The following is a 27360-nucleotide window of genomic DNA, read 5'->3' as shown; positions in this document are numbered from 1 at the left end:
ATTTAAAGAATTTTCAATGGTAATGATCTTGGCAATGGCCCATGTCTTTCATATCAAATAACAGCAAAACAATTTTAAGTTAAATCAATTGATGAAGTGCTTAAGAGCAAAAGAAAAAAAGAAAGAAGAGAATAAGAAGTTTTCATTACTTGCTTTTGCTGAATTCAAACTCAATATGTAAGCAATCCTCAATACCAACTTCCATCTGGAGCAGTTCCAAAGCATAGTTCAGAAAATAAGTATCTCATGAGAAAATCCTGATACAATATCTTTCAACTGTCGAATCACTGACAAAATGTGTTCAGCAACTGAATTCAGATCTCAAAAAACATTGCTAATTGACCAAACATCTTACTTTGATACTGTTATTTATTTCTGGCAATGGCGAAGGATTTCTTACCTGGAACACACAATGTTCAATGTGGTTTTAGTGAGGCTTGTTATAGTCAATTTAGCAAGACAATAGAGACTTTGTAAGTCACAGTGCTACATACCCAGAAATCCTTATATTGTATTATGGACAAGCCAAAACCCCGTACAATAGTCAACTTCAGAACATACCTGTGGCAAGATTTCTCAGAGTGATGAGCTGCAAGATATATTGGGAATATGGCGTGTTTTTCTCACCTCAATCACCATGCTCTTTTATTCGAAGAGGCAATATTTTTCTGCAAAAATAAGAATTTATATAGGAGAACAAGGAGATCGAGATCAAATCAGAACTACCACCATTTGCCTTCACGTGCAGACCACAATGCAACCAAAGAAATAGAAGTCTACAACAGAGCACTTCCCAAGAGCTACTTCGCTGAAACAATCTCCTCCATCCCCCTCTTTCTTCAGCACATTCACTCTCTACTCTGCACAAATATTCTCAAATTTTGGCACCATCATTGGGACATGCATACACAGTATGCATGAAGTGCCAAACAAGATGGGAATCATGCAAAAATAATCGCTCCTTCAATTCCAATAGATTCCTGCATCATATCACAGCACCTTCTACAAAGGACCCACTAGAGGGGGCTAGGGGGTATTGAAGGCCCTTGGGGGCAGCCCAAGGCAATGCCACGTGGCAAGCCCATGCAGCCCCTTTTGGAAAGGAAGGCCAAGGAAGGCCTTGAGCAAGAAAATGGCGCACAAAAGTTCACGGGAGGAGGGAGAGAGCCCGCGGGAGTTGGCGCCTACGAAAAAGAGCTATGGCACGCACGGGAGCCGAGGACTACACGGTTGTAGAAGACACTGCTGGCTGTGTGTACCTTAAGTACGGGCTGAGTACGGTTGATATCCACACGCTTGTACGGACTGGTTGCCTACCATTGAGCATGGGTGCACGAATGCAAGGATTGCAGGCTGGTACAGCCTTTGTATGAAACTGGTCACGGGCAATAATTAATGCTGGCGTAGTCCCATACAGTTTTTGTATGGCCTATGCACAGTTGTAGTCATCTGCGGTGTTCGGATGACATACAGTTCTATACGGACAGCTCATTGTTTGGTACAGACAGTACACGGGATGCATAGTATGGCCTGCGAGTACTAGCAATTAATAGGTGTTACAGACGCTGTTGTACGACATGGATGTGCGTCACTGGTGTACGGGCAGTTGTGTACAGAGCCACTGTACGGCTGTACAGGTTGGCTGTACGGAATTACAGGCATAGACACAGGCTGCAAGAGACGTACAGCTGTTCGGTACTCATGCCAATTACAGGCTGTACAGATGCTCAGGTCCGTACAGATTGCTGCACATGCAAGAAAGCAAGGGCAGGTTGTGTTCACTTGTATGGACTGTGGCCTGGTAAGGCTACTAGAAACAGTCTTGGGCTGAGGGCTTTTTGCAGGATCAGAATTAAATGCTTACTGTTAAGCTTGGTGAGAGCCAATGCATAACAAAGTGTAAGCATGGGGCATTGATGCCTACCAGAGTATGAAGCATTGCCAATGGATGCTAGTTGTGTATCCTTGTCCTGAGCAGGTGAATGGCTAAGAGGGCACTCAAAGCAGCTAAGGGAGTCTGTGTGACCAAGTACTGGTTGCTAGGAACAGGCCTAAGCTGAGTGCAGGTGTTTTGGACCTGAAATGGATGCTCCAATAGCTATGACCTCCATCCTAAGGGAGTCTGTGTGACCAAGTACTGGTTGCTAGGAACAGGCCTAAGCTGAGTGCAGGTGTTTTGGACCTGAAATGGATGCTCCAATAGCTATGCTTGATGGAGGTCACTTTCAGTAGAGATTATGCTTTGGTTTCTTTAGGATATGGGTCACATGCAGGCAAGGGTTGCTAGGCAGATGGCACATCTTTGGTCCAGCCCCATTGCTGAGTAGGCAGGGGTCGGGAAATCCATGCCGGGAATGGGAAGTATCCCGGGCGCGAGGGATGGTACAGGTGTGACTGCCTTAGTGTTTGCTTCGTTGTGATGCCAGTTCTCTTATGGAAATCAAGTTGATGTCTCAGGATGTATGCTGTCAATTGGGTGAGAGACTATTGGAGATGACAGTCCTGGACAGTGGAGAAAGCTTGTGTATGCTTTCCCTTTTCTGCTTGGAGCGGATAGTTCGCTAATTGGGCACTAGTGACAGCTGTGGGGAGCTGAGTGGCTGAGTGGGCTGCTAGTAACAGTTCTGGGCTGGGTGCAAGCCTCCTGGACTAGGGATGGAGACCTACTGCCGGGGGTAGTGAGAGCAGTGAAAAATAAGGGCTATGCAAGGTATGTGGTTGCTCACTGGGATGTGGAATGCTCCAGTTGTAAGGAGTGTATCCTGTATGTAGCCTGGATTTCAGGGCCTCTCACTTAAAGAAATATCGAAAGGGCGCCAAGATTTGGGGCCAATCTGTGTCTTTGTCTTGGTGCAGCGGCACTCTAGCTGCCAATCTGCTATTACTGCCCTTTGAAATAATTGAAGGCTGGTTTCAGGACCTCCAAAACATGGTTGCGAAGGTCTGGTCTTTTTCTCAAAGATGATCGGTCAACCCAAAGCATGTGACTTCCATGAAACTTTTGGGCTTAGACATGGCTCCCTGCATCCTCTCGCTCCCCTCTAATGTTTAACAACAATCTTCCATGAGGAGACAATTTGCTGGGCATGCAAAAGACTTCTGATGTAACCGCTTCAGAACAATACGGTGGTTCCTTTGTGACCAAGGGTATCAGCACAATCACAGAGCATGAAGCAATGAAACAATAGGCTAGCACTTGCACACCTAGAGTGGGACCCAACAGCAATGTCGACAGCTCTCCTCTAAGATGTGTAAGCCTTTTGTGGAGAGAAGCTTCTACAACAACACCATATAAATGACACTAGTCCAAGAAAAACAAAATCCAAAGTTATGTATCAAGCAAACCAAATAATGTATTTTCCATCATATATTCACTCTAAGCACAAATAATACATAAGAACAAGCTTTACCATGTAGCAGAATGTTTTTTGAAATATGGACAGGAAATCAATGTTCGAAATCTCGAGACCTAAAGGATCTTTACATCTAGTGTCACACAGGTTATAATATTACAAAATAATGTTGTTTATTGATCTTTTGATATTATTGCTTCTATTTTCTATAAATGTTGCGTTTTTGTGTACCAAGCTATCATTGGATACTCAATTTTCTTGTTTAGGGATGACGTTGCAATCTCTTTCACAGCTGCATCTGTGGCTTTCGGAAAAACATACAGGATAGAATCATCAGGCTTAGAATGCAGTAATAGACAATGAGCGACTCCCCCATCAGGCCCAAATGCATAACTTGCCAATGCACACATTAAATGTAAAGCTATTAGCAGATATACATGTTCAACTTAGAACAAGGCTGCATTTTTCATCGAGCAGACATCCATATTGGCGCCCAGTGTCCCAACCTATACTGTGACATCTACTATGAGTAACAGTATTGTTTGCTGTGCAATATATTTTAGGCGCATGATCTCATTGTAACGTCTCCATTTCTTACAGTTTTTGTTATTCACTATACAGACCACAACATATAGTTTCTCTCTTTTCAAATTTCTCTTTCAAAGGTTTTATTATGACTATCAAGCTTTGAAAAAATATAATCTACATGATGAGCCTTGATCCTGCCATTGGACCTTCACACTTCATCTTGAATTCCTGCAATTCAAATCAAGAATAACAAGAACATCTTCCACTATCATACGGATGGACCTCCTCTAGCTCCATACATCTAGGGCTTGGGGGGGAGAGGATCTCTCCACCAAGCTCCAGTTCTACCATGATCACTTCCTGAGGCTCAGAGCACAGTCATCATCAGACCTCAGTATCTTGAGGACAGGAGAGTTTCACATGACTGAGGATCGCCATTGGTCAGGTACGAGTCTCATCACATCAGCTACAGATTGACACAAGGAGAGCTACAGGCATACCCAGAGAGCAGAGGACTTGCACACTATGCCAGATGGGGGAGATCGAGACAAAGAACACTTTCTATGTGTCTGTCCGGTCTACTATGAGATCCGAGGACGATATCATTGCCTCTTCTAGAAGGGGCATGGCTTTGGTCCACTCACACGGCTGATACATTTCCATGATCAGGAGTGTGTTGGGCTCTACCTACTTGAGATGCGCCGACAAAGAGACACACTGATGCAACAGGCCAGAGAGCAGCATGGACTGATGCCACAGGTCACCATCGACAAATCACAGACTTCTATGCATCGGAGTCAGCTGCCAGTGTAGCTGAGGGAGAGGAGCTTGATGAGATAATAGCATCATGAATCAGTAGCAGGACTGTCCACCAGGATGCGGTCAGACGAGTGACACACACTCCACGTACGACACGGAGAGAGCCCAAAGTACACACAATCGAGGTCCGGCCTATCTCATCCCCTCTCAGAAGTGACCGCCAAAGACGAGGCATCACCCTTGACGTAGCCCACCGGATCCAGAGATCAAGGAGACCACACCCTCCCCCACGTCGCGAGACAGCTCAACAGACACAGATACGAGAGCTTCTCACATCTCATCAGAGTGCCACCAGGTTACCTGGATATATGGAACCTGAGCACGTACTAGGAGTGCTAGCCCTAAGCACCTAACATGCTTCTGTTACTTTGCTACTCTAGTGTTTTGCTTTGCTCACTAGCTGAGCATGTTAGCATGTTAGCTTTTTCTTTCAGTTTTTCAGTTTTTCAGTTTTCAGTTCTCAGCAAGGCCTTTGCTTCAGCCCTCTCTGGCTTGTATGAGGTACTTCTTGGCTTCGCACTTTGTCTCATAGGCCCGCGAGGCCTCTCGCAGACGTTAATATTTCTTTCTTTCTTTCTTTCTTTTTATACTGAAAGCACATAGATATCAAGTAGTGCAGATTCACTCAGTAGCAGGCTGAAGTAATGAGTCAAACAAAAGAAAGAAGTAGCTAGAGTCTAACCTCAGCACCACATTCAGACCCACATAGGATTCATGTTGCATTTCCACACTAGGAAATTCGAATGGAAAACTTTTGACAGTAGTAACTTCCCCTGGAATATCAAGCTCCTTTACTGCACATATACAGCCTCATCATGACATGCAAACCCGTTAATGTGACCCTCACCCCCACATCTCTCTCTCTCTCTCTCTCTCTCACACACACACACAGAGAAATGCACACATGCACATGCGGCGCGCACACACACACAAAAAGAAGCAAAGACACATAACTAGACACCTCAGCACCACATTCAGACAATCATAGAATTCAAATTGCATATTTATGCTAGGAAAATTTGAGAGGGTTTTTTTTTAAACAATAGTGCCTTCCCCTAGAATGTCAAGCCCCTTTATTACAACGTACACAAACGCAGACATAACAATACAAACACAATAACATCTCTCTCTCTCTCTCTCTCTCTCTCTCATGGACTATCTCCCCCCTTCCAGTACAGCTTGGATGCCCCGTCTCCCCTGATCCCACGAGATGAGATCAACCAATTCATACATTTGGATCTACTCCAGCTCTATACATCACAGACATGTGGGGGGGACCAGGAGTTCCCCACCAAGAACCAAATTCTACCATGACCATTTTTTGAAAGTATTAGAGAATGGAGTGATTATCAAACCCAGTCTCAAGAGGACAAACAGGTTTCACGCGCATTGAGGATTGCCATCGGACAAATTGCGAGTCTCACTCAGCTGAGGATCCAGGCAGGGAAAGCCACAAGCACGCATAGAGAGCAGTGGTTATGCACACTGGCATAAGTGTAGACAGAGGAGCATTTCCTATATACCTGCCTAGTCTACTATGGGATCCAAGGACAATACTATTGTCTCTTTCAGGAGGGGCACAATTTTGGGCCACTCTTATTGGAGATATCATAGCCAAAGAGTGTGTTGGTGTGTAGTACTAGGTGATCTAGTACTAGTTCATGTGTGTGAGTCGTGTGTGAGTGCCACGTGTCATTATGGGACTTATCCCATATGCACTAGGTGCTAGTGTGTGAGTGAGTAGCCTATATAAGGTTTGTACTTCACTTATCTTGTCATACTTGATGAATGAATGAAAGCCTTCTTCATGTCTTCATTTGAGCATTATTTCCTCACACCCACCCTCTCTCACTCAGGATCTCTATTGGGCAGTTTCGGGTCTCTTTACATAGACTTCGTATCGAGAGTGGCAAAGTAGAGCGACTACCCAAGGAGAGGTGCATATGCACACATTATGTGACATGCAGGAGGTTGAGACAGAGGAGCACTTCATCTTCAGGTGTCATGTTTACTATGAGATCCGAGGGCGTTTCTACTGCCTCTTCAGAGATAGCTATGGGATTTTGGCCCGATTCCTCTGCTACCCAGACCAGCGATGTTGGGCAGGCTTCATTCATGAGGTACTCAGACACCACGAGAGGATACTTTGAGCACGGAGACAGGAGCAAACTTTTTCCTTGGATGATCCCTCTCAGAGCTCTATCACGGAGTTTTTTCAGCTAGATCACATGGACCCCCATGAGACAAGGCCTCAACATGACCGTGACCCAGAGCTAGTGACCTAACAGCTCAAACAGGGGGTTGACACACAGATTACACTTGGGGATATCCCCTCCCTGTTTAGAGTCAGAGCCCGACTGACAAGGATCATGGTAGCCTTGGTTAGGCGCGAGCTATGACCAAGAGACGTGCCATAGCCGCACCCGTGAGTAGCCGACAGCACTCTATCGCCGATTAGCAGATGATCCCGCAAATGTGAACTGCTCCTGACGCATAATGGCTCGAGATATATTGAAGATCATGACCTTGGTTTTACCCAGGTTGACCTTCAAATCATGAGACTCACAAAACGACTATAGTGCGTCTAGGTGTCTCTGAAGTCCCTCTGCTGAGGAAGACAAGAGAGCCACGTCATCTACATAGAGAAAAATCTGGATCAGCGTGCCCGTAAGAGAGCAACCTACACCCCCCTGTGTCTGCATCACTGTCTCAAGCTCGTCAATGTAGAGGCCAAACAAGGTAGGCGACAAAGGACACCCTTATTTGACCCCCAAGGTACTCATGATCTCGTATGTGCACCCGGATCCTGCCCGAACTCTGCCAAAAACTCTCTTAAAGTGCCATGACAACCCAAATGATCTCCTGGTCATAACCCAAATCTTGTAGGCGCCGTATGAGGCAGGCTCTCGGGACCATGCCAAATGCCTTGCAAAAATCCACAAAGCAACGATAAACCCTCTGCTTCCGTGACCTCGCCTCCTCGATGATACATCTGAGCGTGAGAATGTGGTCCATGGTTTCATGATCACGCCGAAATTCGGCCTGTCCTGCTGCTCTAAGTTCTCAACACTCTGCAAGTCTGCTAACCTCGGAGTCAAGTACTGATGCATAAATCTTAGACATGACTTGTCCAATCATAATGGTCATGTAGTTCTCCGGGCTCATGGGATCCCCTGCCTTGTGGATGGGTGAGATAGTGTTAATGGTCCAAGTGTGTGGAAATCCCAAACAAACCGCCTCATTAAAAAGCTTTGCTAAGATCGGGGCTAGGAGGTTAATCCCATATGCAATGAACTCAGTGCATAGTCCCTCATGATCAGTGCATAGTCCCTCATGATCCTTCGCTCGGCCATTATGAAGTTTAATTACGGCATCCTTTACCCCTCCTCTAGTGAAGAGGGTGCACGATGTGGGACGAGGCATGTGTGAAAGGCTAGGGACTGGCTGATTTGGGATGTCATAAAGTGTGCGTTCTGGGTGTCAGTGAGTGGCGGAGGGGACCGTCCTTCTAAAAATCTCCGCCAGAAGTCCTTAGAGTTGTTACTAAACAAAATGTTCAGTAGCTCCTCCTCGTTTCGACGAACGAAGTCTAGTTTCTTCCTCCGTACCAGTCTACGATATTCACATAGCGTATCTAGTGCGCTCGAAACACTGTTTTTGGTTTCAAATCTGAGTTGACGGCGTAAGGCCTTACACTCATCATTGTACCAACTATTACAGGGTACGGTTCTAGGGGGTGATGGGCGGGTGGAGCGGATGGTGTGGGGAAAAGCGTGAATGGCAGCCTCGTGTAGTGAGCGGGTAACAAGGGCAGCACGATCCTCTAAAAGGGGTATGAAGTCAATATAAGCGAGAAGTATGTACACACGGCCAGAGTAAGAAGGTGAGTGATCCCGATCAAAGCGTATATCATGGTAGGTGCAGTAAGCACTAAGTGGGGTGGAAGGTGCTGTGCGAAGGGAGGTGGAGATGCGACAGAAAAGGTATGTATGATCAGCCCCTGGGGAGAGAGGTGCTACAGTGAAGTCAGTAATGCAAGATGTGAAGACAGGGGATCCCATGATGTAATCAACAACACTGGAGCCCCCCCCATGTGGAAAGCATGTGAAACCACCTGAAGCGGGCCATCTGTCAAGACCATTATAGATAATGAGCTCATGTATCCTGCCTAGGTCTAACAGGGCCTGCCCATAAGATGAGAATGGACCTCGCCTGTCAACCGAAACCCGTAGCATACCTGCCTCCTCAAGGTCAACATCTGCCAGTAGAGTGGAATCATCTCTGAAATCAAGAAGTGGTATGTGATGGGCCCTTGTCCTCGCGTAGAAGTCCCCCACTAGAGGGACTTCTCCGCGGCTAGAAAAGTCAACGATGGACTAATAAAGGGCAGCAAATGGGGATGTCTCATCATCACCTCGAATATCTCTGGCAAAGTGGGAGGTCTCCGGGGGGAAGTAGCAAACTGCTGTGAGAGATTGCGGAGAGAGAGAGAGCAAGAGAGTGAGAGCTTGAGAGCTGAAAGCTTGAGAGCTTAGTTGCAATAGAAGAGTGTAAAGAGTACAACTCAAAGAGTGAGAGAGAAGGTTTTGTCCTAGTGACAAAACCTTAGTAGTCACTAACCATAGTTAGTGAACTAACTGCGGTTAGGGGGAAAAACCTCTTAAAGAGGGAAAAGTGCCCCTAACTAGCTTATTAAATTACATTGGTCACTGCTGAATTATATCTATAATTCTAACACCCCCCTGTAGTGCCAATGTCATGTACAAGGCTGATCAATCACCAAACGAATATAAGTTCAGGGCACTGCGAAATGCCTCAAACTTTTCACGTGGTAGTGCTTTGGTGAAAATATCTGCAACGTTGTCATGTGTGGACACAAAGATCATACTGATCTCTCCTGCATGCAACTTCTCTTTGACGTAGTGATAGTGAACCTCAATGTGCTTCGTGCGAGCATGAAACACTGGATTCTTTGCCACTGCAATGGCACTCTGACTATCAGTGAGAATTGGAGAAGGACCCTCCAAAGACAGATGAAGATCAGCAAATAGACGTCGCAGCCAGACACATTCAACTATTGCTGTGAAAGCTACCCTATACTCAGCTTCACATGATGAGGTAGCCACTGTAGATTGTTTCTTGCTCAGCCAGGAAATGCAAGATTTACCCAAAAAGAAACAAATTGCCACTAGTGGACTGCCTAATGTCATAATCACCAGCCCAATCTGAATCACTGTAGGCATGCATCTGCAAGTCACCCCCCTTGGGAAATAGCAAGCCAAAAGACTTCGTGCCCTGCAAATAACGGAAGATGCGCTTAACTGCCTGCCAATGCATAGTTTTTGGGCTGTGCATGTACCTGCTCACCTGAGATACTGCAAACTGAATATCAGGTCTAGTGTTGCAGAGATATATGAGGCATCCAACAGCTTGACTGTAAAGTGTGGCATCAACTAATTCTCCTGCATCATGCATTGTGAGTTTCAGCCCCGGCTCCATGGGAGTGGCTATGGGCTTACAATCATGCATGTTAAATCTGTCCAAGAGTTTCTGCACATACTTGGACTGAGACATAACAGTGCCACGTGTCTCATGAGAGAACTGGATCCCCAAATAAAAGTGAAGCAGCCCCAAATCTGACATGTCAAAGTTGGTTTGCAAATCAGCTTTGAAATCTGCAATTTTGTCTTCATTGGACCCTGTGAGCAGTAAGTCATCGACATAAAGAAGGATGACTAAAATTTCCCCCCCATCCATCTTGATGTAGAGGGTGCTCTCAGTAGGACTATTGTGCAGCCCCTTGCTGGTCAAAAAGGCATGAATCTTGGCATACCATGCACGAGGGGCCTGTTTCAGCCCATATAAAGCTTTGTTTAGCTTGCATACTTGAAGTGCATTTGCTGTAATTTCAAAGCGTGGAGGTTGTTTGACATACACCTCTTCCAGCAAGTCTCCATTTAAGAAGGCTGTTTTTATGTCCAACTGATGAACATTCCATTCAAAATGTGCAGCCATTGCAATAACTGATCGGATGGTGGTCATCCGAGATGTAGGAGCGAATGTCTCCTCATAATTTATGCCCTTTTTCTGAGCATAGCCTTTAGCAACCAGCCTTGCCTTGTATCTGTCGATGGAGCCATCTGGCTTCCGTTTGACCTTGAAAACCCATCGTGTGCCAATGGCATGTTTACCTGGTGGCAAGTCTACAACATCCCAAGTCTGATTTTTTTCAATGGACTGCAACTCATCGTGCATGGCATTCATCCAATGCACATTGTCCTTTGCCTCTTCGAATGTGGCAGGCTCCTCCTCATCAAGAAGAGTACCTGCATATGCTGATTCCACTGAATTAGCACCTTCCATGTGCCTTGCTGCACTGCGAGTCCTGCCAGGTGACGGAGCATCAATTTTACTCTCCCTGAGAGTCTGTAACAGCCAGTTTACGACTGTTTTTGCTGCATGTATGTCTGCAATTTCTTGCTGCACCACCTGTTCCACTGCCCGTGGAGGTGGCAAGACATCCTGTGGCGGAATTAAAGCATCGGGAGGTGGCTGTAAATTCTGATTTGCATCAGAAATATCAGCAGGGGAACCCAAGGCAATGGGTAGCAACCCCTCAAAGACATCCTCTAAAGAAGAAGGCATTTGAAATTCAGCCTGAGTGTGAGCTGAATTTTCAGCAAATATCACATCTCTACTGACAATGATATTGCGTGTAGTAGGATTGTAGAGACGGTACCCCTTGCTTTCTGCACTGTACCCAACAAATATGCACGTAATGGCTTTATCTGACAACTTGTGCCTAAATTCAACTGGCACATGAGCATAAGCAAGGCATCCAAAGACTCGGAAATGATCCACTGAAGGCTTTCTCCCATTCCAGACTTCATAGGGAGTTTTTGTTTTTAAAGCCTTAGTGGGAGCCCGATTCAAAATGTAATTGGCACACATTAGACCCTCAAGCCAGAATTTGTGAGGCATGTGTTTGCTTTTCAGCATACATCTGTCCATCTCCATGAGAGTTCTATTTTTCCTCTCAGCTTTGCCATTTTGCTGAGGGGTCAGCCTCACTGTGAGCTGATGCACAATACCCTTGCCTTTCAGAAAAGCATCAAAATCTGTAGACAAGTATTCTCCACCTCTATCTGTGCGCAATGTCTGTATCTTGAGTGAACACTTCTGATTTGCGCTTCAGCCCAAAGACCCAAGTGAAATTGGAGTAATCATCAATAAAGATAACGAAGTAGAGATGACCACCCAATGATGGAGTCCTCATGGGACCACAGACATCACTGTGTATAAGCTGTAATTTGCGGACAGCTTTAACTGAACCATCCTTTTTGAAGGGGAATCTATGCATCTTGCCTAAAATGCACCCTTCACAGGCATGTGGAGGAGGTATCTCAAGAGGTGGCAATGCATCAACCATGGAATGCTTCTAAAGTGTCATCAAGCTGTTGGTATGCATGTGGCCATATCGGGCATGCCATAATTCTGCATTCTACATGGCAGCAGTAGGGGTAGAAACTGCAAGAGCATGGGCTGCTCTTTTCTCAAAAAGATCAAGCTGAAAAAGCCCACGCAGCAGAGTACCAGATAATCTTAAGGCATAATCATCTTCCCTGTCTCGGACAGCACATTTGTCATCCTCAAAGATGACCTGAAATCCATCTCTGTTAAGAGTGGACACTGAAAGAAGATTTTTGGTTATACCAGGCACATATAAAACATCTAAAAGTTTGAAAATTGAGCCATCAATGGCAGTAAGCTCAACATTTCCTGTGCCACGTACTGAATATGATGAGTTATTGGCACAAGTGACTTTCTTACCAATAGGAGGTGGATGCAAGGAAGTAAAAAGACACTTCCTAGAAGTGATGTGCTTGGATGCACCGATGTCAAAATACCAAGTGTTCAATGTTTCATTGACACTGAGAGCAGATGCATCCGTAGAAGAGTCATAACTGCGAGTCAAAAATGCATATGTATCATCATTACAAGTGGCTGTACTATCCCGAGCATCTGGAGCAGCCAGCCTAGAATCTGAAATGCAAGATAAAAAGGCATAATGCTGTCCAACAAAGTTGGCTGCAGCATCCCCACTGTCAGATGCATGAGGAGCTGAATCTGAAACAGCCATACCGGAGCTGTTTTTCTTCTCTTTTGCAAGCCTTTTCCTGCATTCTACAATGTGATGACCTGGCTTTTTGCAGTAGTGACAAAAACCCTTCTTCTTGGGCTTACTTGCATCATTTTTAGCCTTTTGTGAAGCCTGTCCTGACCCACTGGAAGGCTGATTTACTGATGTCTTTGCCTGCCCCTTTGTTTTTTATTTAAACTTTGAGAGCATAGCTTGTTCACCTGCACGTGAAGCCAAGTTTTCCCTGGTCTGCTGTTCCTGAAGCAGAAGTCCTATCAACTCATGAAAAGTGAGAGGATTTGCACCCCCTGGGTTTTTGAGAAGAGGAGATGTGCGCTGATTGCACATCGCTGGTGGTCTACGCTGCCTTCTGCGCTGATTGTGAGAGAGAGCTTTGCTTGCTTGAGGCACACGTACAAAGCTTGCCCCCCCTTCGCTGGAATTCTATCGTTGGAATTTGAAGAGCTGCTGATCACTTGTTCTTGAGGTGAATCAGAATTTGAGGAGCAGATGCCAAAGGATTGCGCAGGAGACTGCTCATACATTGAGGAGAGGTTGCTGCGTACGAGAAGACAACGCTGATAGGGAAGCTGCCCATGCGTGTGGACAAGGAAGGGTGAAGACCTGTTCGACTGAAGTCTAGAGGATCTTGGATGATCTACAGGAGTTGTGGCTCATTCCTATTGCTTGTGGTACCACAGATGTGCATTGTCCCGTCTGACTGTGTCTTGTTCATCGTCTCACTTGTGCCATCTCGGTTGAGAGACTTCCTGGTGTCTTTGTGCTTGTTTGTGGCCTGTTGAGGGTATCATCTCAAGTCATAGTGGTCCTGGTACATGGTCTGGCGTTGTGCATTTGCTCTATTTCTATTGGAGCCCATATTGCTAGTCTAATCCCATAGGTAATCCCGACCTTATCTATAGAACTAATTGAATTATGGTGATTGCTGGTTGTTGTTTTTTTTTCTCCTTTTGCTTTCATGAACGTTACTCCTGGCCATCTGAGGCATGACCATGCATGCTGAACTGGTAAACGTTTCCATGGAATGAAAGAGAGTTGCTTCACACCCGTCCTGTCTTCAGTTGCATAGGCTCTTCACTAAGTTCCCTACCACTTTTCTTTCATCAATGTTCCTACCAATGCACTCTCACATGCAATATAGATAGCCATGGACAGCTCTAGACCTCATCAGATCAAGGCAAGATGAGAATTGCAGCCACATGACACTACCAAGACTTGAGGCTGTGCAATCTCTATGGCATGCATACGGTGGAAACAAATGAGCATGTACTGATGAGATCCCCTGGATACTATGCAAAATGGATACCATTGATTGCTTGACTACGGCTTTTTCGACATGGTCCTTTATAGCTCAGGCCACATCTACTTGCCTCATGACTCCGGACTACCTCATGACAAACTATGTCACGATGTCCACGAGTGACACGCATGGAGTAACCCAGAGGGTGACATGCAGATCTCATACATGTTTCAAAGACACGAGTGGGCTCCAAGGACCCTAGCCCATCTCATGGATATACTCCAATGCCGAGGTATATTTTTAGTATCATTTTTCAGCTACATATTTTGGATGTGCGCTAGAGATCTCTAGTTTTCCTACATGGGATAATGTACTTCAAATTCTTGTCTTATATGCCTTTTTGATGTTTTATAGACAAGGAGACCCCTTCATACAGATGCATCACTTCATATCATTACATATCTTGACCACCTTAGACAGTTTGGATGGATTAAGAGACCCTCATGGAGGGCCCTCTTATCCTCTATGTGAGTCTCCAAATGGTTCCAATCACAAGATATGTCCATTGACCATTTATCGCCATACTAGTACTCACTAGATGTTCCTTTCCTATGTCTGACACAGTGGGAGACTTGTGGATCACGCAGGACGATCTTGTTAGAAGAAAACTCACCCCCAAGCTAGTTTCTATTAGAATTATTATTATATTCTAGCAGTGACCAATGTAATGTTATAAATAGGTTAGGGGCACTTTTCCCTCATTTGAGGTTTTTCCCCCTAACCACAGTTAGTTCACTAACTACGGTTAGTGAAGGATAAGGTTTTGTCACTTAGACAAAACCTTTCCCACTTCTTGTACTACTTTACTTCATCTATTGCAACGTTACGTTCAGCTCTCTTGCTCTCTCACTCTCCTCTCTCTCACATTTGGTATCAGAGCCACTACTTCCAGCCCTACTCCTAGCTTCCTACCCAGCTCCCTGCTCCTTGCCCGCAAGCTCTTCCTACTCGTCGTCTAGCAACTTGTCGTCCATACAACCAATTGTACGTGCACCGTACAACGTACGAACTTCTGTACTGCACGCGTCACTTCGTTCGTATTGCCTCGTACCAGCCTGTGCTGCCATTCCGTACAAGTACCCGGTGCAACATTTGTCTGTACACTTTGAAGTCCATACAATGTACGAATCGACAATTTCGCCATACAACATTGCAGCAGCTTCCGTACAACACAGTCCGTACATCCGTGCGCTCAGTCCGTACATCCGTGCAACCTTAAGTTCCCACTCGCATTCCGTACCTGCAGATTCGACCGTACAACTGCACCGCACGTGTGGCCGTACTTGGCTCGACACGATGCTTGAACAATCGACGCTTGTAGACATTTTTTTGCATTGAACCATTGTTTGGCTGTGTATTCAAGGAGTTCTGTGGGCAATTGTGACCACATTTGGAGAAATTTGGGCCTTTTTTTATAAAGTTTGGGGTTTTTTGAGAATTTGCCCCAATTTTAGCTCAATTTCTCCCCAAAATTTGGGGCTTCTGTTTTGCACTACGATTTCTTGCATAATCAGGGCTTTCAGTTAATTTGTCCTCTTTTGGATGCAATTTTTCTCAAGAAATTGGGGTTTTTGCAAGTGGGTTGCAATTTTGCAGTGAAAAACCAATTTGGGAGTTTGCAGGCAATTTTGGACTCATTTTGAGTGACATTGCAGACATTATGCTCTCAGGGCAATTGAAGTGCATTCTGAGCCTTTGACAGGCTGTGACAGTATTTGTCACTGTGGGCAGCTTTTTCTTTGCAGATTTTACTTGTTCATTTTATATCCCAGGAAGGAATTTCACTTGGTCAGTCTGCTGTATTTTTTTTTATTTTCTGGTACAAATGGCTCAAGTCAACTCCAATGAGGTGTTCGGGGTTCTCACACAGGAGGATAAGTTGGATGGCACTAACTACTCCTTGTGGAGTTTCATGGTTCGCAATATCTTGGTTGGCAGACATCTTTGGGATTATGTCAATGGGGATGAAGCAAGACCAGATACAGCTACTACACCTATCACTCCTACAGCTGGAGGCAGGGGTAGAGGTATAAATGCAGCATGCATTTTTGTGGTATATAGTTCACAAAGCAAAGGCTATCGTCTCTACAATCCTGCTACACGCAAGATTTTTGTTAGTAGAGATGTTATATTCTCTGAAAATTCTGCACATACACATGCTGAATTTCAGATTCCAGCCTCTTCACATGATGTGTTTGAGGGGATGCTTCCTATAGCATTTAGTTCCCCCGATTTACAGCAACCTCCCCCAAATCCACATGTATAGATTCAGCCCCAGCTGAATTAGTACAACCTCAGGGTGTGGATGAAGTTGTCAGGCAAGAAATTCAAGAGATACACGCAGCCAAAACAGTCCCGCATTGGTTGCTTCAGACTCTCAGGGAGAGTAAGCTTGAGGCTCCATTGCCTGGCAAAACTCGTAGTGCAGTAAGGCACACGGGGGGGGGAGGGGCTCTTTCAATTGAATCAACTTATGCAGGTACTCTTCTTGATGAGGAGGAGCCTGAGACATTTGAAGAAGCAAAGGATAATGTGCATTGGATGAATGCCATGCACGATGAATTGCAGTCCATTCATAAAAATCAGACTTGGGATGTCGTGGATTTGCCACCAGGTAAGAATGCCATAGGTACACGTTAGGTTTTCAAAGTCAAAAGAAAGCCAGATGGGTCCATTGATCGGTACAAGGCAAGGCTGGTTGCAAAAGGATATGCTCAGAAAAAGGGCATAGATTATGAGAAGACTTTTGCTCCTACATCCAGAATGACCACCATCAAGTCAGTTATAGCAATGGCTGCAAATTTTGAATGGAATGTTCATTAAAACAGCTTTCCTTAATGGAGACTTGTTGGAAGAGGTTTATGTCAAACAACCTCCGGGCTTTGAAATTTTAAGAAATACACACCAAGTATGCAAGCTGAATAAAGCTTTGTATGGGCTGAAACAAGCCCCACGTGCATGGTATGCAAAAATTGATGCCTTTCTAACCAGCAAGGGGCTGCACAATAGTCCAACTGAGAGCACCCTCTACATCAAGAAGGATGGGGGGGATATTTTGGTCATCATTCTTTATGTAGATGACATGCTGCTCACCGGATCAAATGAGGAAGTAATTGCAGATTTCAAAGTCCAATTGAAAGCTACATTTGATATGTCAGACTTGGGCTTGTTACATTTCTTTTTGGGGATCCAGTTTATTCAAGAAAAATGTGGCATTGTTATGTCTCAGTCCAAGTATGTTCAAAAGCTCTTGGACAGATTCAACATGCATGATTGCAAGCCTATGTCCACTCCCATGGAGCCGGGGCTGAAGCTTACAATGCATGATGCCGGTGAATCAATTGATGTCACACTCTATAGCCAGGCTGTTGGATGCCTCATTTATCTCTGCAATACACGAGTTGATATTCAGTTTTCAGTTTCTCAGGTATATGCACAGCCCAAAGATTATGCATTGGCAGGTTGTAAAACACATCTTCCGTTACTTGCAAGGTAAAAGTCTTTTGGCTTGCTCGTCAGTGAGCTTTAATCACCATCTGTAGTGCGAGTTTCTTAGACGCCACCCCCCCTGCACACATGTGCTCTCCTACTGGCTGTATGTATGTATCAAGTGTTGCTCCACAGTGATACTTCTGAACTGAACTCATGATAGCCTCCATAATGAGGCCTTGTACAGGGGAAGTACCCCTCCTCTATTGGGCCCTGGCCAACTGGCCAGTCTATCAGCCCAACCTGCTTAGGGTTGGGCTGACCTGATCTAGAGTGTAATGGGTCCACCTGTACCTGACCCTGTATAGGACTGCCAAATGGCACTGCCAACTAGTCAGCTTCTCTAGCCTATAATAGGCTATTTACCTGCACAATATCCTGGTCTTTCTTGGCTCTGCAACAAACGACCCACATGACCTACTTCTACAGCCTATGGCAGCACCTACGTAGTCCTACAAGGAGTTCCATGGCAATCTAAAACAACTTTCAAAAGGAGATCCACAGATCAAATAAGGCTCATAACCTCAAAGTGGTGAGGATCAAGGATGATATCACCAGCTTACTATTAGTTCATGCATGGGAAGCTTCAAGTAGAGCAAACAGGTTGAAATGCCTAGAGATCGGGGAAAGATGACTCAAGGGAGAAACCCCTGATATAGTCAAGTAGAAAGAAAGAAAGAACAAGAAAGAAAGATTATTAAAAGTCTTTGAAAGACCAAAGGGTCTATGGGACTGAAAGAACCAGATACAATGAGCTGAATGGGTGGAGCATCAATTGAGCAACAACACTAAAGACAAATACAATATAATCATAGACACACACATACATAAAAATGTCTGAGCAGGGGCCGCTAGAGGGCATTCCGCCGCACCTGGCAGAGGCTGACACAGGATCTCAGGAGAGGCAGCCAGTCTGGGAGATTATTAGCAGCATCGCTGGATGGCACATTTGGACCTCGCGCTACGCGCAGATCCTCGGTGGCACCTCTCTTTCGACTGCCCAGGTCATGACCGACATCTAGAGTGAGATTATACACACACTCAGAGGCCAGTGGGACCAGATATAGGGAGATTCCCGGGCTGGCCGGGAGAAGCGGAGACATTTCCTCCGTGATTGGGATACGCAGGGCCTCTTCTTCGAGCATACTTCTCAGGGCCTTCAGTGGCGCTATTCACCACCTCTCTGGCTGTTCATTCACACTCGCCTGATCCCTCCATGAGAGAGAGCTTTCTGTTTCCTTTTAGGGCTGCGTCCGATTTGTGAACGCAGCCCCGTCAGCTGCAAAACTGACCTCATGTACCTTGTTTTCGAAGTAATATAATCAGCACTGTTTTTTCGGAAAAAATAAAAATAAAAATGTCTGAGCACATGAAGAGGATGGAAGCTATGATGCAAGGAACAAGACATGTTGTCTTGACAAAGAGGGCCACCTTGAAGGCAAGCTTATTTATGTCGATGAGGACCTTACACATGCACGTGGAGCAACAAAAAAAAGGCAACATGTGACCAAGTTGTAAATATTCCAAGTCAAAGTTCAAATTCCATTTATTTGATCATAATTAGAGAGTTCTTCATTTATTTAATTATATTCAAAAAAGTTATCTTTTATTGGTCAAAGTATTGACTACGGTCAAAGATACTTAACTCCGGTTAAATAAGCCTAACTCCGGTTAGGGAGACTCGGCTTAGGCCAAGAGCATTACAGAGCTAACTTCGGCCAGAGCGTGGTCACTTTGGTCAACAAGGCTTGGCTTATGCCAAGAGGGTTAAAACAAAAAATGCCAGACACATGGAAGAGAGGTCTTGTTAAACTCCTTCCAAAAAAGCAAATTTGTGAACCTTTGACTGATTGGAGACCTATCACGCTTATGCCAGTCATTTACAAATTTACTACCAAAATGATTGTTAATCGGCTAAAAGGCTATTTACATGATGGGTTGCATCCTGCGCAATATGGTTTTGTTCCTCGTACGCATATCACAGATAACATTGCTAATGCTTATGTTGGAATTGAATATGCCAAATATATGCAGCAGCAGGATGTTTTGCTATTGCAAGTTGATATTGCCAAAGCTTTTGATACTGTTAAGTGGGACTTTATTTCATTAACTATGCAGGCCTTGGGATTTGGCATAAATATGCAGCAAGTTATCAATTGGCTATATCAAGATACTAAAGCTGCCTGCATACTTTCAGGGGATATTTCTACAACCTGGACTCTTGGTTGTTCTGTTCGGCAAGGATGTCCCCTCAGTGCTTTACTATTTGCCATAGCCACTCATCCAATGCTTCAATATATGGACCACCTTTGCACGGATTGGAAATTCCTGGCAGCCATAGCATGATCGCTCAAGCATATGCTGATGATTCTTTCTTTACCCCAAAAAATACTCAAAGCGATCTCTCCATGATTATGCAGGCTCTTTCTACCTATGGTTTGGCTGCTGGTCTTCATGTCAATTTTCAGAAATCAAAGCTACTGCCGTTGCATGCTAAAGACTGACAAAGTCTTTTGTGGCCTTGGAAGCTTACAACTTGGCCATTACATGTTCGATTGCGAATAACGCAATCCATTTTAATAGCTTACATAGAATTCTCTCTGCCTCTCATCATGTTCACTAAGGCAGATCTGGTTTCCTTTATGTCTGCTATCATGGAGATTTTCTGGTGTTCAAAAAATGGCAAGAAAAGTCTCAGATTACTCTCTGTGCATATTCTATGCTCTCCAAAGATGCACAGGGGTCTGAACATACTCAATATTCAAATGTATATACTTGCTCACAGGGTTAAAATGATGTTGCAGTTTATGCAAGGGGATCAGCCTTGGGCTTTCATGATCCGCTCTCTTTTGTTGCATATTGATACTTCTACTTTTGGACATTGGCAGCCTACACAGTGGGATTTTCTATTTGGCTCTATTCAAGGCAAGATCAGAGACTACCCTTTTGTCTCTCGTTTGCTTCTTGATTGGAAGCATATTTTATCCCACTTAGAATGGCATGGCAGGGATTCTTTGTCGGGAAATTCCTTGAGGGCTGAGAGTATTTATTGGTCCAAAGTATTCCACCCTCCTTTGGCTATACAAGAACCCAGGCGTTCTTATTTTATATCTTTCAAAGGCATTTCTTCTATGGCGGATGTACTTCAGGATGATGGCACTCTTTTATCTTTTTCTACTGCTGCTAGCAAATATGGTTTGGGAGCTCATTATCGTCCTTTATGGCATAAAATTTTCGAAATGCTTCAACCTTTCTTGCCGGTACCTCGTTTGGAACGTCAAGATAGGCTTGAGGATTGGACTCTACATTCTTCTTCCTCTTCAGCCCGTCCTTTGAAGCTCTCACATATCACAGTGCCTTCTATGTATAAAGTGTTGTTGCTTCCGCCTTGGATTTCTGACAGAGCAAATTCTGTTTGGCATATGGATTGCCTACTAAAGTGGTGGAGAAAGCGGCTGCATCTCCTTTGGCATTATAAAGTCCCTCTTCGGCAACAGCTTTTCCTTTGGCGAGTCCTACTTGGCATTTTTCCATTTGGGCAATTACTCGCGCATAGAAATATTGCTTCGACTGTTTGCCACAAATGTCTACATCCTGGTGAATCTCTGTGCTTCACATCTTTTGGCACTGTCCACACACTTGTGATTTCCTCGCTCTCATTCGACAGGGACTTCGAGCGAGATTTCCTACTGTTACTTTTAGCAAGTTCTTCTGGTTATTTGGTTTTCATCCAGCTCTACAGGATTTTGATTTATTTTTTGTTTGGGTGCGCTACTGGGCACTGTGTGTTGGTAAACTGAAAGGAAAGCATGGAGTGAACACAAACTGAGAATTCTTGCTTATGGAATGAAGAAAGGTGAGGTCCTTAAGTAGGCACCTCTTACATGATCACTGACATCACTGATGACCTCTGAGCTCCACAATCATCTCCTCAATCTGCTCCTAGATTCTCTCAATCATCCTATGTGGCTTCTACCACCACCTAACAGTGCTTATGGGCACCTAACTGTGCCTCTAGCACACACACATAGAAACCAAGGTGTGCCTGGGGCATACACCTTGAGATATATGTTGGGATATCTCAAGGTGTATGCCCCAGGCACACCTTGGTTTCTATGTGTGTGTGCTAGAGGCACAGTTAGGTGCCCATAAGCACTGTTAGGTGGTGGTAGAAGCCACATAGGATGATTGAGAGAATCTAGGAGCAGATTGAGGAGATGATTGTGGAGCTCAGAGGTCATCAGTGATGTCAGTGATCATGTAAGAGGTGCCTACTTAAGGACCTCACCTTTCTTCATTCCATAAGCAAGAATTCTCAGTTTGTGTTCACTCCATGCTTTCCTTTCAGTTTACCAACATGGTATCAGAGCACTTTGATCCTCCTTGAGCCCACTTGTGCCACATCATCTTCTTCTCCATCTTCTTCTTCTTCATCTTCACCATTTCTTCTCTTTCTTCCCAAATCTTGCTAAAGCTTGTTCTCCCTCAATTCTCCGCCATTCTCCAAGCCCTTCCTGCTGGAGATACCCCTCGTTTGGGCGAACCTCCACCTGCAAGAAATTGAAAAAAAAACGTCTCTGCTGGCTGCCATTCTCCAAACAGCGCATTTTTTCCTCATTCTTCTATTGCAAAATACTCCCTGCCTGCTGCACCATTGCTTGAGCCCTCTTAGGAGTAGATGGGCGACCTCAAGACGAACATTTTGAGTCATTTTTCAGCTCATTTGGTTCAATAACAAATGAGAAATCGTCAAAACTCAGGTTCAGCCTGCAGCAACTCCCCCGGGCAAAACAGCACGCCATTTCGCCCAACCTCTGTGCTGAATCTTCTCTGGTATATGAGCTTTCTTTTGCTTCAGAAAGCCCTCTTTTCTTTGCTTTGAAGAGTGAGATACAAGCCCTCCAAGTTCAGGCCTTTGTTTTGGACAGTTTTGGCAAGGTTGTGAGTGTGATGCTACATTAGATGCTACTTTAGCATTTCTAAGGTTTTAAAATTTTGAAAAGCATCAGTACAACTGTGGCTACAACTTTCTTTTAAGTTGCTATACCTGGATTTGCTTGGAATACTTTCATTTAGTCACCTCTATGAAGCATGCAAGTGAAAACATCATTGGTTTGTAGTATGGATTTTGGTTGCAAGCCTTTGCTACTCTAAATGCTTGTTTTTTGAAGCTCTTCAACTCTTTCTTGCCTTGTAAGAGGTAGACACTGCCCATTCTGGGTTAGACCCTCATGGCTACCATCTTGAATATCGATAAGTTCAATGGTAAGGGTTTCCACACATGGCACATGAAGGTCAAGTTTGCATTAATGAGGGAAAACCTCTGGGGGCTTGTGAAACCGGCTTCAACTTCTTCTTCAACAGCCTCCAATGCTGGAGAATCCTCAACTCCGACACACCTGGCAAGAGATCCTGCTAGAGAGGAGAAAGCCTATGGCATCATTGCTCTTGCCTTAGGAGATGACTATATTCATCACATCTCTGACTTAGAGTCTTCTTCAAAAGCTTGGCAGAAGCTTGATATTATTTTTGGTGCTAGCTCTCACATCTCAAAATTGTCACTTAAGATTGCTTTCTTTGAATTGAAGATGGTTAGTGGCACTCCTTTGGCTGCCCATGTCAATTACATGTGGAGTCTCATGCCTCAACTTGCTTCTATCAACTCTCCTAACACTACAGATGATGCTATGGCAGTGTTGCTCAAGAGTATGCCTGAAGATTATGATCATGTTGTTACCACTTTGAAAAATCTTCCTAATCCTAATCTTGAAGGTCTTATCTCTGCTCTTCAAGAAGAAGAAAGGCACATGGAACTCCGGAAAGGAAATGACACAGCCTATGCCATAAAAATCCAAAAGGGCAAGTTTTCACCTTGCAATCATTGTGGGAAGACTAATCACCTCTCAAAAGACTGCTTCAAGATCAATCCATGCAAACACTGTTGGCAAGAACAATCATCATGAAAAGTTTTGTACAGCCAAAAAGGAAGCAACTTCAAAGTCAGAAAATGCCAATCTACTTTCAGTTGATGTGCCTCCACAAGATGAGGCATCCTATGAAGATTATGCTTTTTGAATCATCTCCATGTATGCTCCAGATCTCTCTTTTTTGTTGAGTCAAGGTACTCAGCCTGGATAGTCCTCCCAAAATGAATGAAATAAACTATTGTGTGTTTTGTAAACACCTCTGGTCACCATATGATGTAGGCCATGTGTAAGTGTTTTTGCTCCATTGTACCTCCTGCAGACATTGTGTGCATGTACACGAAGGGGAGATAACCATTGGAAGGTCTTTTGTATCCCTTTTGTTTACCTTACACCCATGGGAACCCTTGCTAGCTTGAGATCCTAGCCATTGATAGATCCATGACCACCATGAGATGGCATGTGACACCTTGTGCTAACTGTATCCTTGACATAGCCTGAGGCATTCCCTTGAGGGGAGGTATGTTGGGATATCTCAAGGTGTATGCCCCAGGCACACCTTGGTTTCTATGTGTGTGTGCTAGAGGCACAATTAGGTGCCCATCAGCACTATTAGGTGGTGGTAGAAGCCACATAGGATGATTGAGAGAATCTAGGAGCAGATTGAGGAGATGATTGTGGAGCTCAGAGGTCATCAATGATGTCAGTGATCATGTAAGAGGTGCCTACTTAAGGACCTCACCTTTCTTCATTCCATAAGCAAGAATTCTTAGTTTGTGTTCACTCCATGCTTTCCTTTCAGTTTACCAACACTGTGGACTCTATGGATGGACAAAATCATAGAGTCTTTGGTGATCCTACTTCTCCATCTTTTGTTTTTTTCAGACAATCTCTGCGGCAATCATTTTATGATTGCTTTCAGACTCATTTGATTGATCATGATGTATATATAGCTTATACTGAGATTTTCAGTGGAGTAGTAGTTACTTCGCTTTTGCAATAACTATGAATGTAATTCTTTTACAGCAATAAAATATTTCTTCTCACAAAAAAAAAAGTGTGTGTGCAGGTAGAAAGGGAAAGATGGAACTCGATGTTTCCTCCCGTTCGTTGCCTATGTCCTTTTCGTCTTCCTTTGCCTCACGCCAGCCCACCTCCGTTCCTTTGCAGCTTTCTACTTCTACTTCGCAACCTTCAGATGTTCCTTGGCAGCTTTCTGCTTCTACTTCGCAAGCTCCATTTGGTCCCGTAAACCCATCGCCAGCCGTCGCCGCTCCGTTTCTTTTTCGGTCAAATCCTGCTTCTGTCGCAAGAAAGAAACACGTTTCTTTCTCTGTATCTTCTCAGCCTAAGCTTCATAACAGCCACAGTTCTTCTACTTCCTTGCAACGGGACCTGCTTCGACGGCTGTGTGAAGACTCAGTTTCAGAGATGGTCAATTCAGGTCTGTTACTAAATCGGGCTCAATCTCCAGATTCGCTTATTGAGAGTCTCTCTGAAGTGCAGCAATTCGGAATTTGCATCTACTTCATGGGACGTATCCTCTTTCCTTCTCAGTTGCGTGCGTGGTCTTCTGCAGCAGTTGGTCCTAATCGAATTATTTCTTTTGTTTTTTTGGGCAAAGGTTTCTACTTTGCTCGCTGTGTTGATGTGGAGACAGTGTATAGTTTGGTAAATCAGGCAAGGGTCCATGGTGCAGGCTTTTTTGCTTATGTTATGCCATGGGACTCTCTTTTTGACCCGGCAAAGAACCTCATGCATTACTGCCCAGTCTGGGTTACTTTCAAAGCATTGCCGATACCTCTTCTCCCACATATTTCCTCTATCGCAGCGTTGTTGGGGAAGATTCTGCATCTCCCGAAGCAAGATTTCCTAGTTCTGAAGAGAGATATCCGTGTTTGCATACTTTGGATATGGAGCAACCTATACCTTCCTGCTTGGATATTGATTTTGGTATGGTGCATCCTTTCCGCATTCCTCTGAAGTTTGCTTCTTTCCCAAATGCGTGTTATAAATGTAGGCAGCTCGGTGCTGCCCCTTGCTCTTACCTCAATCTCACAACAGTTTGCCTTTCCCTCAAGTTTCTCCTCCTCTCCATTTAGTTAAGTTAGACCAGCATAAACACAAAAAGGAATGGCAACGGGTCCATCCTCAAGAGAAAGCTTCTCTATCAGTATATCCTCCCTTTCATGTTGCTGACCCTCCAGAGATAGTTTCAATTCAGCAGTCTCATTTTGAAGGAGTGGAGTCTCGCCCACCTTCTCCGGTCTCTGAATTACAATCTTTTGAGTTACATGTCGATATATCTCCTTCAGATGGACATAATGCAGGTGATGAGAATACAGATTTGCCAGAGCAACATAAACATGTGGATCTTTCTTCTTCAGATCGAGCTCATGATGCCCTTGTGGAACCAACTGTGGATTTGCAAGAGCAAGCTACTCAGACTGTGGTTGTTAATATGGATACTTCTCTTGGACTGGATACTACTTTTCCTCATCCATGACGGATCTGGTGCCTGCCTCTACTTTTTCTTTGGACTCTTTCCATCCCTGGTTGCGGCAGGTTTTTAACCCTGTGATTCAAAAATTTCGAGATCTCAAGAAGAATCACAAAGGTAAAAAATACCTTCATTTTATTGATGGAGATGTGGTTCCTTTACAACAGTTTTTGCAAGCAAATAATCTCACAGTGGTAGATATCCTACTAGATGCATCCCCTGGTGATTTGTGATTATTTCCACTTTTCTAGTTTCCAGTTAGCTGCCTGGTTCCTCTACAACAGTTTTTGCAAGCAAATAATCTCACAGTGGTGGATATCCTACTAGATGCCTCCCCTGGTGATTTGTGATTATTTTCACTTTTCTAGTTTCCGGTTAGCTACCTGGCTTTTTCAAGGGGCCTACTTGTAAAACTTTTTACTTTTGTACTATATGGTGGGTTTTTACCTCTTCTGGGGTTTCCCACACAGAAATATATGGTTTCACTAAAAAAAGTGCATGTCTGTGAGAGAGAGAGAGAGTGTCAGGCACCGTTCTTTCACAATCACGATCAAAATTGTAGCAAGATAATAATCACGAATGACAAAGAAGAGAGATTGCAGTATGAATCAAACTGATGAGTCTTTACAATAATTTCGGAGAAGAATCACTCCGTGAAGGAGCTCGATACCACCCGTCCACCCCCGAGCTATCTCACTCTCACTCTCACTCTCACTCTCACTCGCATGAAGATGTTCAAATCAGATGATCAAACGATCAAATCTCAATCACACTCTCACTCTCACTCTCACTCTCAAAATATCTTGATCGTATCTTCTTCTTTGCGCTGCCTCGATTTGCATGCGCTATTGTCACTTTCGCAGCACCTCGATATGCGTGCCTTGTTTTCGCTCGAGCAACCTCAAGATGCGTGCCTTCTCTTCTCTTTCGTACAGCCTCGATATGCGTGCGTTGGATTGTGTGTTCTACTTCTCACGATCTCCTCTTCTTTTATAGCCTTTCACGCCTCCAAAATAAGCCGCCAAAAACCTCCAAAATCAGCTTTTCTCGAAAAACGTGCGTGTGCTTTTCACCTGCTTTTAGCGTGCGCTTATAATAGCAAACGCGTACGGAATTTCAACGTCTCTTTTTTTTTTTTTTTAAAGGCATGAAAACAGCCCTGTTCGGAGCATCACCACGCCTGCCTCGTAGATCCAATGGACAAGCTCAATAGCTCATCTCGAAGATCGGGCCCTCTTCTTTCCCTTTGCATCTAACCTTTCATGGCTAATTCTTCCATCTCGACC

At 44.4% G+C, this 27360-nt stretch overlaps 1 protein-coding gene across 3 annotated transcripts in view; it reads right to left on the bottom strand.

Annotated features, from left to right (window-relative positions):
- LOC147905977 (vacuolar protein sorting-associated protein 26A-like) overlaps positions 1-27360 on the bottom strand; it is a 129886-nt gene that overhangs the window by 1168 nt on the left and 101358 nt on the right. For all 3 annotated transcript variants that reach the window (XM_087382575.1, XM_087382583.1, XM_087382593.1), the window contains 4 exons: positions 5383-5494; positions 495-561; positions 356-400; positions 150-205 (listed from right to left, as the gene is read on the bottom strand). In XM_087382575.1, coding sequence (XP_087238701.1) covers positions 150-205; positions 356-400; positions 495-561; positions 5383-5494 — 280 coding nt within the window. The remainder of the gene's footprint in view (positions 1-149; positions 206-355; positions 401-494; positions 562-5382; positions 5495-27360) is intronic.

Source organism: Dipteris shenzhenensis, chromosome 1 (assembly GCF_047967505.1).
Source record: "Dipteris shenzhenensis isolate YYH24624 ecotype China chromosome 1, Dip_SZ_1.0, whole genome shotgun sequence".
NCBI lineage: Eukaryota > Viridiplantae > Streptophyta > Polypodiopsida > Gleicheniales > Dipteridaceae > Dipteris > Dipteris shenzhenensis.
This window is presented reverse-complemented; position numbering and strand designations above follow the sequence as displayed.